At 44.9% G+C, this 16751-nt stretch overlaps 1 protein-coding gene across 1 annotated transcript in view; it reads right to left on the minus strand.

The window, feature by feature from the left end:
• The window catches only part of RAB29 (RAB29, member RAS oncogene family), a 44571-nt gene that overhangs the window by 10359 nt on the left and 17461 nt on the right, over positions 1 to 16751 (minus strand). The window contains exon 4 of the mRNA XM_077295140.1: positions 4205 to 4326. Coding sequence (XP_077151255.1) covers positions 4205 to 4326 — 122 coding nt within the window. The remainder of the gene's footprint in view (positions 1 to 4204; positions 4327 to 16751) is intronic.

The following is a 16751-nucleotide window of genomic DNA, read 5'->3' on the forward strand; positions in this document are numbered from 1 at the left end:
TGGGGAAGTCATGTGGGAAAGGTCCAAGTGGTGTTTGATGCTCTCAGGAAGGTGTGGGTTCTCTATAAATCCAAGAAAAAGTGCCATAGGGAAAGAGGAGGCCAAATATCATGGAGTAGGTATGTAGTAGGTAGGTAGAAGCAAAATCAAACCCCAGATCAATAAAGTGGCGCAATCCAGAACTGGCCAAAATCACTTTCAAAAAAGCAAGTTAGCGACTTTCTGACAATAGTGGGGTATTACAGATTCATTCCAAATTTTGGCATGGTCACCGCACCCTTGACAGACCTCCTTAATGGGACAAAATCAGTCATGGCAAAATGGACGTTGGAGGTGGAGACGGCCTTTCAAGAACTGAAAGTAGCTCTACGTAAGCTTTAGATCTTGGTTCCCCCCCCCCCCCCCCCATTTTAAGAAGGAATTTGTACTTCAAGAGGATGCATCAGAAGTCGGATTAGAAGTGATCCTTTCTCAAGAGATACATGAAAAGAAGCATCCTGTTCTCTAACCGAGTAGCAAACTGACGGGATGTGAGAAAAATTATACATCTGTAGAAAAGTAATGCTTGGCCATAATGTGGGCGATGGACACAATGACATACGATTTCTTAAGGTGAAAATTTAAATTGATGTCAGACCATGCCCCACTCAGGTGGATGAGGGAGGAAAAAAAAATGGAAAAATGCTCATGTTACCAGCTGGTTTCTAGCCCTGCAGAATTTCCTCTTCCATGTGGAACAGAGCCAGGAGTTACATGATAATGCTGATGCCCGCTAGAGAATCCCATGTCTAGGAGGTAGAAGATGCCAAGAATAAGGCTTTAGGCAGGGGAGAGGTATGTAAGGTGGCTGTAGAACACCTAGTAAATGGGAGATAAACCTGGAGTAATGCGCAAATATATATGGGACTAAAAAGGGGTTAATTGTCCAAGACAAGTTGATTATAAGCAGCTGATGAGTTGGGAGAGATGGCTGCTCACCATATCTCCACCCTCAGGTGTGGTTCACTGTGTAAAATGAGACTTGCTTGTCTCAAACAGGTCTGTGTCTATGGAGGTGTGCAGATATCTTGGTTTGAGTGCCTATGCTAAATGACTAAGAAGCTGGACTAAGGCTTCTTTCACACTAGCGTCGGGCTCGGCCCGTCGCAGTGCGTCGGGCCGAGGTTACCGACGCTAGCAGTGAATGCGCCGCACTACGGGGGCAGCGGATGCATTTTTCCAGCGCATCCGCTGCCCCATTGTGAGGTGCGGGGAAGTGCAGGGAGGTGGGGCGGAGTTCCGGCCGCGCATGCGCGGTCGGAAAAAGCGGACCGTCGGCAGCAAAAAAACGTTACATGTAACGTTTTTTGCTCCCGGCGGACAGCCACAACACGGCGCAACCGTCTCACGACGGTTGCAACGTGTGTCAATGCGTCGCAAAGCGTCGCTAATGTTAGTCTATGGGGCAAAAACGCATCCTGCAGACAACTTTGCAGGATGTGTTTTTTCCCTTAAACGACGCATTGCGACGTATTGAAAAAAAAGCCAGTGTGAAAGTAGCCTAAGCCAGGCAGGATAACCACCACTATTGTATGGACTTGTTACTTTAGGGTTCACCTTGTTGCGGACACAGCAGTGACTGCATGCTAGTCTGACATCACCCTCCTGTGATAGGCAACTCACTGTGGGCAGGGGCAGCTTCCTCAGCTCTGCTGTGTTGCCAAATCTAAATACGCCGATTGTGTCAGAACAGTTGCACCCAGGAAACTAAGTGATACATTGTTGGAGTCAGCTCAGCGTCAGAAAGACAAGAATGACAGCAGTGTGAACAGCTTCTTTTCAGTCTCAGCATCATTGGTATCCAATGATAATCATCCAGTATCAAAATAGCCACTGGGGTACATCTTCCTACACATGTAATGAGGGGTTACAGCCTTCTGCTGGACAAGCTCACAGGTACTTTCCTTATTAAAAGGGAACTTGACAGCTGATTCATGCTGCCTGTGGATCGGGCAGCATGAATCAGATGCTGGCCGCATGTTTTCAGCCATATATGTTTAACTCAGACACGCTGAGATATTTCAGAGAGAAAACATGTTTTAATAGCCACAGAGGACCGAGCTGCACGGAAGACTATTTGGACGTATGCAGGGATAGACTCGTCACTCCTGAACAGCGGATGGGGAAACCCTTCCGAGACCCGCCTGTCTGACTAGCTGAGCGTTTCAGAATTAAACATGTATGGCTCAAAGTCATGCAGCCAGTGTCTGGTACATGCTGCCTGTTGATTGAGCAGAATGTGTCAGCTGCCAGGTTCCCTTTAACCTTCTGGGACAGATTTTTGCGAATGAGAGACTGTGGCCATTTTGATGTATTATAATGATCATCTCCCAAGACGAACATGATATGATAATATAAGCTTGGAGTAACAGAAGAGTTTCTGTAGTCTGCAAGGAAAATCAGCAGCAATATACAATTTGGTGTAGGTCTACACCTTTGGACCTCCCAGCAGATAAGGCATGGAAGATACATGCAGCAAATCCAGTGTTTGTGAATATACTCTTAGGCTACTTTCACACTAGCGTCGGTACGGGGCAGTCGCCATGCGTCGGCCCGATGTACCGATGCACGTTGTGAAATAAATGCGTTCAACGCATCCGCTGTCCCATTGTAATGTCCGGGGAGGAGGCGGCAGAGTTTCGGCCGCGCATGCACGGTCGAAAATGGCAGACACGACGCACAATAAAAGTTACATGGAACAGTTTTTTGTGCAGACGGTCTGCCAAAACACGACGCATCGTCACAAGACGGATGCGACGTGTGGCAATCCGTCGCTAATGCAAGTGTATGGAGAGAAAAAACGCATCCTGCGGGCAACTTTGCAGGATGCGTTTTTTCTCCAAAAACGATGCATTGCGACGTGCGTCACACGACGCAAGTGTGAAAGTAGCCTTAGGAGTTGAAATGATTTGACGCCCATTATTCACTAGAATGAGGGAACCACAGTGCTAGGAAAGCACAGCAGCCCTTTCAGACCAGCTATTGTAAAGCAACCTACAAATAAACCTTAGATAGCCATCTCCCATACACAGAAGCACTTGCTTTGCCAAACAATCCCGTGTTCTCTATGAGAGAACTGCTACCAGATCATATCTCTGACAGCTCTCTCTTAAGGCCCCGTCTCACACAGCGACGCTGCAGCGATACAGACAACGATGCTGATCGCTGCAGCGTCGCTGTGTGGTCGCTGTGTGGTCGCTGGGGAGCTGTCACACAGACAGCTCTCTCCAGCGACCAACGATCAGGGGAACGACTTCGGCATCGTTGAAACTGTCTTCAACGATGCCGAAGTCCCCCTGCAGCACCCGGGTAACCAGGGTAAACATCGGGTTACTAAGCGCAGGGCCGCGCTTAGTAACCCGATGTTTACCCTGGTTACCAGAGTAAATGTAAAAAAACCCAAACAGTACATACTCACCATCTGATGCCCGTCAGGTCCCTTGCCGTCTGCTTCCTGCTCTGAGTGCCGTACAGTGAGAGCAGAGCGCAGCGGTGACGTCACTGCTGTGCTCTCACTTTACGGCGGCTCAGTCAGAGCAGGAAGCAGACGCCAAGGGACCTGACGGGCAACAGATGGTGAGTATGTACTGTTTTTTTTTTTTTTACATTTACGCTGGTAACCAGGGTAAACATCGGGTTACTAAGCGCGGCCCTGCGCTTAGTAACCCGATGTTTACCCTGGTTACCAGTGAAGACATCGCTGGATCGGTGTCACACACACCGATTCAGCGATGTCAGCGGGACCTCAACGATCAAAAAAAGGTCCAGGCCATTCTGACACGACCAGCGATCTCGCAGCAGGGGCCTGATCGCTGGTACGTGTCACACATAGCGAGATCGCTACTGAGGTCGCTGTTGCGTCACAAAACTTGTGACTCAGCAGCGATCTCGCTAGCGATCTCGCTATGTGAGACGGGGCCTTTATAGAACAAAAGAATTGGCAGTTCAAAATGAGACCTACCAGATCTTCCTATCCCCATACATCATTTATCTTGGAAACATTTTGGAGGCCCCCCCAGACATATTAGACTATCGGCCTATCACATTGATATTGGCAAGTTTGTCTGACTTTAGTCTGTATGTGTTTTACGGCCTTAACTGTGAAGCCGCTAAATACTATTCACCACACCATTTAACAATCTGCATTGAAGAGTGGCTGGTTCACCTCATTGATTCATTGATGTTTTTATTTTCCTTGACCGAGGTTTCTGTCCATCCAATGAAATTATTTTCCTTACTGAATTTATCAATTTGCTCTTTAGTCACTGCCCAGGGTGAAAGATCGCACTAAAAAAAAGACAAAAGGACAAATCACGTTCAGTTTTTCATAAAGATCATAATGGAACGGGGGTGGGGTGGTGGGTGTGAGAGAATTGGAAAGTTCTGGCCTAACACCATTTTTTTTGTTTCACAATCGCAGTAAACAGTACTTCTGATGTCCCACTATTCTGTCAGAAGATCATTGCAGTACTATGTAACATGCAACCCACAGGCCCTCCATAATGCATCCATGTTGGTCCCTTGCTTACCTACCTCAGCAAGAGATGAACAACCAGGGACAAAAGACACGCACTCTGCCAAAGGCATAACATTAGGTAAAACCAAAGGCATGGCCAAACTAATTAGTTATTGGTTTATAGGGAACCTATCACATCGTTTTTAGCTTTTAAACTGGCCCCAGTGTGTTACTAATGATGCAATGTGCATTACAAACACATTGTTTTCAAGCAAAACGGCGCAGAATTCATAAAAAAAAATATATATATATAAAACAAAATGTAAAAAAAAAAAATATATCACTTTTTATAGTTATATTCTTTGTCTTTCAGTCTTGGGGGTGGGCTTCCGATAGTTTTAGTCATGGTCTCGTCATCTTATACATATCCTAGCACTTTGATCTGCAGTACTGGCTCGATGTCACAGGAATCTTCTCTGCAATCCCAAACATGCGCAGTGATGAGCAGCTCCCTGGGCATGTGCACTGAATCTGGGTGTACGTCCCCATCTTCATTTACGGTGTATGAATGCTCCAGAGCCTGGTTAGTCACTGGCTTTGTGACGTCGCAGTTGTGAGTGGCACGAATGAAGAACGCGCGCTTACATGGTCTCTGCTGCTCAGATACTGCAGCTGCTCTGGACCATGCGCACACAGTAAATGAAGCCGGGGACGTACACGCACATTCAGTGTGCATGCCTGGGAAGCTGATAGTCACTGTTCAAGATTACTGAGAAGACTCCTGTGACGCCGGGTCAGTACTGCAGATCAAAGTGCGTGGGCGCGGATAAAATGATGAGATCGTGACTGACACCTAAAAGGAAGCCCACCTCTCTGACTGAAAGACGAGATAGAATATAACTACACAGTGTTTTTTTTAATGAATACTCTACTGTTTTGATTGAAAACATGTTACTTATGCACATTGTATCACTAACACACTGGGACCAGTTAAATATTCGAGAAAAAACAAAATCCCACAAAAAAAAACAACTATGTGGCAGGTTCCCTTTAACACTGACAGGCAATAATGCTTTGAAATATGGTTCATTTCAAAGCATTATAGAAAACGATCAAATGATCACCGCTTCAAGACAACTAGTGGAACAAAAACAACAAAAAGAAAAAAAAAAAAACCCCAAAAAACACAACACCTGGCAGGTTTCTGTTGGCATTTTCAACTTCCTACCACCTATCCCTTGGTGCTTCTTGACTACATTTACCAAGAAGCAGAGTGTTCTGGCTTCTTTGTTTTCCCTTTTAACATTCCTCCCACTTCACATAGAAAAAAAATAAATAAAACACATTAGTATGTACCAGTCACAAATTATCTACATTTAGAAATAACCAGCTCACCCCTGTTACATGACCAAGATCCTCAGCATGGGAAGAGCCTCTCCTGTTAGACTCAGCGCTGTATAGATCCATCAAGAAACAAAAAAAAAACCAAACAAACAAAAAACCAAACAAACAAAAAAAACTCCTGCACCCGAAGATCTAGGTAAAAAAAATATAACAATTCCAGTGCAATTAAAAGATGAATGACATGTTGAATTTCATCCAGCAATAAAGTATACATTTCCTATGCGTCTGACTGTAAACCATTCCTTAATCGTGGATAACTGATTTTTAAATTGCACTGGAATAAAGTTTTATTTTTTACCTGGATCTCTGGCTGGAGGAGTGGTTTCTATTGCATATATAATGTAACACTTAAACTACGAATACCACCTCCTCTGGTCAAAGTCACTAGTTCATACTGTTACTTGTTTGTGGAGCCTACACTGCCTCCCTGCTAAACTTGCCAGAGATGATAGGCCACGCCCCAAAACGTCAGCAGTTAGAGCATACTGTTTGAGAGTTGCTGGCGGACATGCAGGAGCGGTGCTCCACTGAGCAGCTACATTTGGTTTAAAGGACAGATTCCAATTCTACAGTATGGTTACATGACTATGTGATAGGTCAGGAGCAGAGCATAATATCTGCAGCAAGAAAATTATAAAGTTTCTTCACTTCACAAACTAAAATGTTTTATTCTTTTAATTTATAGCACAGAAAACCTTTAAAATGTAACAACTTAAGAAAAATAGACTAGAAATGCCATTTTGTCTTCAAGTTACCCCCCTCAAGCTAACAATTGAAATAAAAAATAGAGCTAATCATTAACATTTTAAAATGTATGGTAAAAAAAAAAAAATTGTTTTTGTTCTTCAACATTGACAACCCAAAGGCTTTCAGGGTTTGTTCACTTTTAATTATAATTTCCCCTAGCTAGTTTATGGCAAAAGTAAAAAATGTTATCACCTACCCCCTGTGCACTGAAGAGTCTCAGTCTAGCTGCGGCGCTGACATCACACAGAGCTCAGCAGACAATCAGTGATCACAGCAGCTCTAGAGGGGCGTTCATATATATCTATATACATATATAGATATAGATATATATGAACGCCCCTCTAGAGCTGCTGTGATCACTGATTGTCTGTCTGTCCTGGAAATCCTGCGTCTCTGATTGGTTGAGGCCGCCAGGCCTCGACCAATCAGCGACGGGCACAGCATGGCGACGATGATGTCATAAAGGTTGCCTCGACCAATCAGCGACGGGCACAGTCTGCCGCAAATTCTGGAATCATCATTGTCCATATACTACGGGGACATGCATATTCTAGAATACCCGATGCGTTAGAATCGGGCCACAATCTAGTACTATATAATTGTCTAAGGGTCACTTCTGTCCTTCTGTCTGTCACGGATATTCATTGGTCGCGGCCTCTCATGGAAATCCAAGTCGCTGATTTGCCACGACCAATCAGCGACGCGCACAGTCCGGAAGAAAATGGCCGCTCCTTACTCCTCGCAGTCAGTGCCCGGCGCACGCATACTCCCCTCCGGTCAGCGCTCACACAGGGTTAATGGCAGAGTTGACCACGGTGTAACGCACTCGGTTAACGCTGCTATTAACCCTGTGTGACCAATTTTTTTTACTATTCATGCTGCCTATGCAGCATGAATAGTAAAAAGATCTAATGTTAAAAAAAATTAAAAAATAGTTTCATACTCACCCTCCGTTGGCGCCCGGATCGAAGCGACTGGTTACCGATGCTCCTCGCGCTCCGGTCTGAAGAGTGCATTGCGGTCTCGCGAGATGATGACGTAGCGGTCTCGCGAGACCGCACGTCATCATCTCGCGAGACCGCAATGCACTCTTCAGACCGGAGCGCGAGGAGCATCGGTAACCAGCCGCTTCGATCCGGGCGCCAACGGAGGGTGAGTATGTAACCATTTTTTTTTTTCCTTTTTTACAGGGATATGGTGCATACTACGTGACTGGGCAGTATACCAGGTGTCTGTGCTGTATACTACGTTGCTGGGCAATAGCATATTCTAGAATACCCGATGCGTTAGAATCGGGCCACCATCTAGTATGTATGTGTGTATCTATCTATCTATATATCTCTCTATACATATATTATATATATATATATATATATATATATATATATATATATATATATATATATATATATAGCATCGTGATTACTCGCTAATCCCGCCCCTGCACAGTAGCTCCGCCCCCCACACATCACCACACATAATCCCACCCCATTACCACACATAATCCCGCCCCCCACCATATTACCACATGAGGCTCCGTCCCCACACATTACCACACGAATCCAGTTTGCTTTTGATTTTACACTGTGAATAAAATGTATTAGTATTATTCTGATTTTTAATTATTATTATTAACTTCATTTTAGGTTAATTTACCACCTGCTTAAGCGCTATTGAATGTTGTCATTTACTTTAGTTTAATCACTAGCAGCGTTAATTAGATAGCAATGAGCATGCCGAGCGTTAGCTGGCTGGAAACAGTGTGTGTGTATGTATGTATGTGTGTGTGTGTGTGTGTGTGTGTGTGTGTGTGTGTGTGTGTGTGTGTGTGTGTGTGTGTGTGTGTGTGTGTGTGTGTGTGTGTGTGTGTGTGTGTGTGTGTGTATATATATATATATATACACACACATACACACATATATATATATATATATATATATATATATATATATATATATATATATATATATATATATATATATATATATATATATATATATATATATATATATATATATATATATATATATATATATATATATATATATATACATACATATATACATATACACACACAGGGGTTGGACAAAATAATGGAAACGCCTGGAAACATCCACAAAAGTTAGTTTAATATGGTGTAGGTCCACCTTTAGCGGCGATTACAGCCTCAATTCTCCAAGGTATGGATTCATGCAAGGTGTGAATTGTTTCCAAAGGAATTTTAGCCTGTTCTGCAGTTAAAACACCCTCCAGTTCTTTGAGCGACGATGGTGGCGGAAATCGACGTCTAACATGAATATCTGAAACGGACCATAAATGCTCAATAATGTTGAGGTCTGGGGATTGTGGGGGCCAGATGAGATGCTCAACTTCATTAGAATGTTCCTCGTGCCATGCTTTAATGATTCTAGCTGTATGAATTGGTGCATTATCATCCTGAAAGACGGCGATCACCTCTGGGAACAGTGCTTGAACCATTGGATGCACTTGGTAGCCCAAAATGCCTAAATAATCTCGCCTGTTAATTCTTCCATGAAGGGATATCATTGGCCCGGCAGATCTCCACGAAATAGCACCCCAGATCATCACAGAACCTCCGCCATGTTTTACGGTTGAGAGAAGGCAGTCTGGATGGAATGCTTCTTTCGGCTGTCTCCAAGCGTACACTCGGCCGGAGGTCGGAAATAGGGTAAACGATGATTCGTCTGAGACCATCACATGTTTCCACTGCTCAAGGGACCAATTCTGGAGGTTTCTACACAACTCTAAACGCTTGGAAACATTTGTCATTGAGAGCAGCGGTTTTCTCATTGCAGCTCTTCCGTGGAATCTAGATTTGTGCAGCTCCCGACGAAAAGTTTTCGTGGAAACTGGGTTCTGTAGGTGTTCATTGAGCTCAGCAGTGATTTGCGGAGCCGTGGTCTTGCGATCCTCTCTCACAATTCGCTTTAGAGTCCGACGGTCTCTCTCAGTCAACTTCGACTTTCGGCGGGACATGTGCTTTGCTGCGGACGTTTTGCCTTCTCTTTCAAACACAGTCATTACTTTGGAGACAGTACCTCTTGACACGGCAAGCATTCGGGCACTTTCTGTTACACTAGCGCCTGCCGTACGAGCACCAACAATTTGGCCTCTTTGAAAATCCGAGAGGTCTGCTATTGGTATCAGGTTCTCATCAATGTTCTTACAATTATGCTAAACAAACAGTTAATTTACATACACATCACATAACACAAATAATCAACTGCAAAACATTACCATATGTCACGGTTTGCATGTTTAGGACATGTTCGAAGATAATAATGCCAAAACGTTAGGGGTTTCCATTATTCTGTCCAGTGTGTGTGTGCGCGTGTATATATATATACATATATATATACATACATACATACATACATACATATATATATATATATTTTTTTTTTCTCATTTTATCCCCTTCTCACCCCCAATGGGAGTGGTCTATGTTCTTCTTTCTCATTCTCGGGTCCTCTGCCAGAGGCCTGGGAGTTTAAGGGTATGTGCACACGCTGCGGATCCGCAGCGGATTTGACGCTGCGGTCCGCAGCAGTTTTCCCAAAGTACCATGTAAACCTATGGGAAAAAAAAGCCGGATTACTCACCGGTAATGCTCTTTTAATGAGTCCACGACAGCACCCTACATGAGAGAGAGGGATCCGCCCATAGGAACAGGAAACCTACAGAATAAAAGGAGGCGGTCCCCTCTCCTCCTCAGTTTAGTTTACAGAGTATAAAAAGGGAACCACAAAAGCTTTAGTATTAATTCTTATTCAGCAAAATATCTTAAAAACTCTATACAACCATTATTTGTGAATTAAAGAAAGGGCTGTGCATAATCAGGGAGGGTTGTAAATTGGTGCTGTCGTGGACTCATTAAAAGAGCATTACCGGTGAGTAATCCGGCTTTTTACCCTTCGCCACGACAGCACCCCACATGAGAGACTTTCAGAGAGTTATTACTCGGGTGGGATTACTGTACTAAGCACAGCTCTACCAAAGGTCAAATCAGAAGATGAAGATAGATCAAGTCTATAATGGTTGTAAAAGGTAGAAGGTGTAGACCAAGTTGCGGCCTTACTTATTAGATGGATCGGGACATCCGCTTGTTCCGCCCAGGAGGAAGCCATGGCTCGGGTTGAGTGCGCTTTAATACCCACTGGAGGAATCTCGCCTTTCGATGTATAGGCCAAGCAGATAGCATCTCTGATCCACCGAGATATGGTAGCTCTCGTGACCCCATGTCCTTTCTTGTGGCCCTGAAAGGAGATAAACAGAGCCCTACTCTCCCTCCATGTTTGACACCTTTCTATATAAGTCAGGATGGCTCTTCTGACATCTAAGGTGTGGAACTTATGTTGTTCAGGGGTTACAGGAGAATCAAAAAAGGAAGGGAGAAATATTTCCTGTGACCTGTGGTAGGTGGATGCTACCTTAGGGAGGTATGAGGGGTCTGGTTTTAGGACTATTCGATCATGGAATATCAGTAAGAATGGTGGGTCTACTGATAGGGCCTGGATGTCGCTAACACGTCTGGCTGAGGTCAGGGCTACCAAGAGGGCTACTTTATATGTGAGGACATTTAGAGGTATAGAATCTAGAGGCTCAAATGGGGAGCTGGTTAAGGCTTCTAGCACTAGATTTAAATCCCACGGAGGTAGACGGGGAATATGTACCGGGTTACTTCGTTCACAAGACTTAATGAATCTGGAGACCCATCTATCAGCGGCTATATTATATCCATATAGGGCTCCTAATGCTGATATCTGGACTCTTAAGGTGTTCACTGATAATCCTAATTCTCTACCTTTTTGTAGGAACTCTAGAATAGGTGTTATCGGAACCTGATTAGTGAATGGTATTGTATGAAAGTCTAAGAATTTTTTCCATACCCTGCTATATATCAGGGTGGTAGATCTTTTTCTACTTAGTAGCAGGGTTTTTACTAGCTGTTCTGAAAAACCCCTTGAGCTTAGTAACTGCCGCTCAAGTTCCACGCCGTCAAGTGAAGCCCTTTCACTTGCGGGTGGAAAAACGGCCCCTGGAACAGTAGTTCCCTGTCAAATGGAAGAATCCATGGATCGCATAGACACATGCTTTGGAGGCAGGAGAACCACGGCCTCCTTGGCCAGAAGGGTGCAATGAGGATCACCCTTGCATGTTCCCTCCTGATCTTCCTGATCACTAGCGGAATTAGAGACATTGGAGGAAAGGCGTAAGCCAGTTTGAAGTTCCAAGGATGATGTAGGGAGTCCAGCATGTCTGGATGATCCATGGAGTTCAGGGAAGCGAATCTTTCTACCTGTCTGTTGCCTCTTGTGGCAAATAGATCTATCTGAGGCACTCCCCATGCTCTTGTTATTAGTCTGAACACGGTTCTGTTTAAGGACCATTCTCCCTGGCGCAGCCTGTTTCGACTGAGGTAGTCCGCTTTGGTATTCTCTATTCCTCTGATGTGTAGGGCTGTTAGGGACGTAAGATGAGTCTCTGCAAACTGGAAGATCTCCCCTGCGATGGTCATCAGACTTCCTGACCGTGTACCGCCCTGACGGTTTACATAGGCCACTGTGGTGGAGTTGTCTGAGAAAACTCTTACATCTGCTCCTTGAATCTGTGGAAGAAAATAATTTAAGGCTTTCCCTACTGCTGTTAATTCTTTCCAATTTGACGAACATGATGATTCTGACTGATTCCAGGTATCCTGGACTATGTCATCCTCCATATGTGCACCCCATCCCGTAGGGCTGGCGTCTGTAGTAATTATTTTGGATGGATCTACTATCCACGGTACACCCCCTGAAAGGTGTCCCATATCTAGCCACCAGGATAGAGATTCTATGACATCTCTAGAGAGAGTTAGTTTACTCTCTAGGTGTCCTTTCCGTCCCTGGGCTGACAGTACTTCGTACTGTAATTGGCGGGCATGGAATTGAGCCCATGGTACAGCCGGGATACATGAGGACAATGATCCTAGTAAGGACATAGCCTTTCTTAGTGTCATGTAGGGGTTTTTTATTGCTTCTGACACCTTTGACTGTATAGTCGTTTTCTTTGAATGCGGGAGGAAGCTTTTTTGACTTAGAGTCTAGCTGGATCCCTAGAAACATTTGAGTAGTGTCTGGATTCAGTCTGGACTTTTCGAAGTTGATAATCCAACCCAACTCCTGCAGGGATGAGATTGTGTTAGACAACCGCAATTTACATTGAGCCACAGAATTCCCTATCACTAAAAAGTCATCCAGGTAGGGTATTATTAAAGTGTCCCGTTGGCGTAGATGAGCCATTACCTCTAACATCACTTTTGTAAAAATGCGGGGGGCCATAGAAAGCCCAAATGGCATTGCTACGTATTGGAAGTGACGAACCTGTCCCTCCAGGATGACCGCTACTCTTAGATACTGCTGGTGTTCGGCATGTATAGGAAGGTGATAGTAAGCATCTTTTAGGTCTATCCCGGCCATGACACACCTAGGAAACAAAAGCTTGATGGTAGAACTAATGGATTCCATTTTGAAAGTGTGGTTACGTAAAAAGGAATTTAGTTTTTTGAGGTTTATGATGGTTCTGAATGAACCATCTGGTTTATTGATCAAGAATAAAGGGGAATAGAACCCCCTCCCTTCTTGATCTCGGGGAACCTCTATCAATACTTTTTTAGATAGAAGCGACAGGATCTCTGATTCCAGAGCTTCTTGTTGTTGACCTCTCGGAGATGTTACAATAAAAGAATCCCAAGGGATCCTATCAAATTCTAATCTCAATCCGTTTCCAATAATGTCCAGAATCCAAGGACTAGATGTTATCAACTTCCATTTAGAAAAGAAATATTTCAATCTACCGCCCACTTCATAATTAACGGTACTTATTACGTTTTTGGTTATAGGATCCGGAAAACAGAGCACCTCTTTGTTTTGGATCCTTTGCCTCCCAGCGCTCCCTTTGTTCAGTAGGTTTGTTCCTGGTTAAGGGGCGCCTCCTGAAAGCTCTCCCTGGTAGGGGATCGCACAAAGTTTTGCCTTGGCCTGTGCGTCCCCTTTCCAATTTTTCAACCAGAGTGCTCGCCGGGCTGTGTTTACTAGGCCGGCTGACCTGGCTGTTAGACGTAGCGAATCCACCGACGCATCGGCTAGAAATGCTACTGCATCTTTCATTAGAGGGATTTTCGACAGAATTGTATTTCTCGAAGCTCCACTTCTAATTTGTTCCTCCAGCTGCTCTGTCCATACTAGCAGTGACCTTGCAGTACAGGTGCTAGAGATGGCTGGTCTGAATGCCCCCGTATTAGCCTCCCATGACCTCTTAAGTAAGGCTTCTGCTTTTCGGTCTAACGGATCAGTTAGAGTCCCTGAGTCCTCCACAGGCAAGACCGACTGTTTAGAAGTTGAAGCCACTGCCGCATCAACTTTTGGTATCTTTTGCCAGGAATTAAGTTCTTCGTCACTGAAGGGGTAGCGTCTTTTAGCAGAGGATGGTAAGAATCCTCTTGTATGTTGTTTCTCCCACTCTTTTTTAACCAGCTCCTTAATTGTGGGTATGGCGGGGAAGGACCTTCGTTTTCTTTGTCCTAACCCCGCGAACATGATGTCCTGCGCTGACTTCTTTCCCTTCTCATCTGGGCACCCCATCGTGCTCCTGACGGCTTTAATTAAACTGTCTACACTACTATTTGGTAGACAAAGCCCTCCTTCATATTCCGATGAACTTGGCTGGGACTCCTCTTCATCAGAGGATTTTTGTACTACCTCTGACTCCGAGCTTACTGGAGATCGGGACCTGCTAGGCTGACTGGTACTGGTGCTACTTGTATGGGCCAGACCCTGCATCTCTTCACGAATTATGGCTCTAACGTCAGACGGAGTCATTACGTTTTCTTGCCGTAAGGTCAATACGATGCACTCTGCACATAACCTCTTAGTATATGAGTCCGGGAGGGGTTGCAAACATAAGGCACATTCTCTGTGTTTGGTTTTATGTGTCCTTTTCTTAGTCTAGAGAAGGGGATATAGGAGGAACATATATCAGCATATGGGAAGAGACTCTTTTAAAACTCACCCAGTGAAGCTGACAGGTACCGGTTCTGGAGGCGGATTCTTAGCTGAAAGACCTTTCTGTTTGGTGGCAGATCGCTTTTCCTAGGATCGATCTCCACTTTTGGTGCTGCTCCTGGTGCTTGTCTCCTTACTGGGAGACTGCTCTGTTGCAGACAAGTGCGCTACATCGGCCGGTGAAGCCATACTTACACACACCGGCCGACGCTAGTGCTGCACTTTTAAATCTGGCGCCGAATCTCCTGCCTCCCCGGACCCAACCCGGAAGTGCTCCAGCGGCTTCCGGGTTAGACGCGCCGCTCCTCCTTACCATGCGGCGGCTGCTGGATAAGAAGCCGGCGGCTGAGCGCGCGCGTCCTCATGGATCCGGGCGGACCAGCGGCACCGAACCCGGACCATGGCGATGATCAGACGAGGGGGGAGGCTGCAAACCGTGGCTCCCCCGCCGCTGCCTCTGGTACCGCAGCCCCTGCCGTTCCCACAGAGACCGACGCAGGCGGTGCATGGCCCAGGAATCCTCTTGGACTGCAGGTACTTCGGGTTCCCATAGAAACAGGAAACCTAAACTGAGGAGAGGGGACCGCCTCCTTTTATTCTGTAGGTTTCCTGTTCCTATGGGCGGATCCCTCTCTCTCATGTGGGGTGCTGTCGTGGCGAAGGGTAAAAACCGCTGTGCACATGCTGCGGAAAATTCCACGCGGAAACGCTGCGGAAAAAAAAAAGCAGCATGTCACTTCTTTCTGCGGATTCCGCAGCGGTTTTCAACCTGCACCAATAGGAAAGTGCAGTTGAAAACCCGCAGAGGAATCCGCGTGAAAATCCGCAGTGAAAACCGCAGTGGTTTTGCACTGCGGATTTTACAAATCCGCTGCAGAAAGATCCGCAGAAAAATCCGCAACGAGTGGACATACCCTGAGGGTTCTGAGCAGGATCTTAGCTGTTTCTAGCATTGCGTTTTTCTGGACAGAGCTCAGATGTTGCTCCTGGGATCTGTTGTAGCCATTCTTCCAGCTAAGGAGCACTTGGAGCAGTGACCCCTATCACCACTGGTATCACTGTTGCCTTCACCTTCCACATCTTCTCCAGTTCTCCTTTGAGGCCCTGGTACTTCTCATATTCCTTCTTTCTGATGTTGCTGTCACTTGGCTCTACCACATCTATTATCATTGCAGCAGCACTTGGCACCTGTCCACACTACCAATACCTGGTTTAAAAACTATGGGGTATTGTCAAGAGGAAGATTAGAGACCCCAGAACCAACAATGCAGACGAGCTGAAGGCTGCTATCAAAGTAACCTGGGTTTCCATAACACCTCAGCAGTGCCACAGCCATTCCACGCTGCATTGATGCAGTAATTGATGCCAAAGGAGCCCCGACCAAGCATGCATTTACTGAATATACATTTCAGTAGGCCAACATTTTGGATTTTAAAATCATTTTTTAAGCTGGTGTTATAAAGTATTAAAATTTTTTGGAGATAATGACTTTTGGGTTTTCATTGGCTGTAAGCCATAATCATCAACATTAACAGAAATAAACACTTGAAATAGATCACTCGGTTTGTAATGACTTTATAATATATGAGTTTCACTTTTTGTATTGAAGAACTGAAATTAACTTTTTGATGATAAACTAATTTTGTGAGATGCACCTGTATGTGTGAATAGACCTATAAAACGGAGTCCGTGTGTCATCAGATAAAAAAAAAAAACCTGGAAGCACATGGACATTTCACACAAATGCGAGAATGTAGAATAAGGGATTTTACAAAAAAAACATTATCACTCCAAATCACATAGTGTAGATACAGAATAATATTTACATCCAGGCACTTACCGCTGACGTCTTGTCTGATTATAGCTGCTTTCTCCTGTTCTTTCTCCATCTGGTCAGACCTTCATGTCGACATCTCCCAGCCACGACTCCTTGTTACGATGATCTTCGCAGCCCTGAAAACAACAAGGTCACATACATTGTATACACACTTGTGTCTCCCCACCGAATACAGAAATGTACCCCACCATTAATATACCATTAG

The sequence above is a fragment of the Ranitomeya variabilis genome, chromosome 3 (genome assembly GCF_051348905.1).
Source record: "Ranitomeya variabilis isolate aRanVar5 chromosome 3, aRanVar5.hap1, whole genome shotgun sequence".
Taxonomy (NCBI): Eukaryota; Metazoa; Chordata; class Amphibia; order Anura; family Dendrobatidae; genus Ranitomeya; species Ranitomeya variabilis.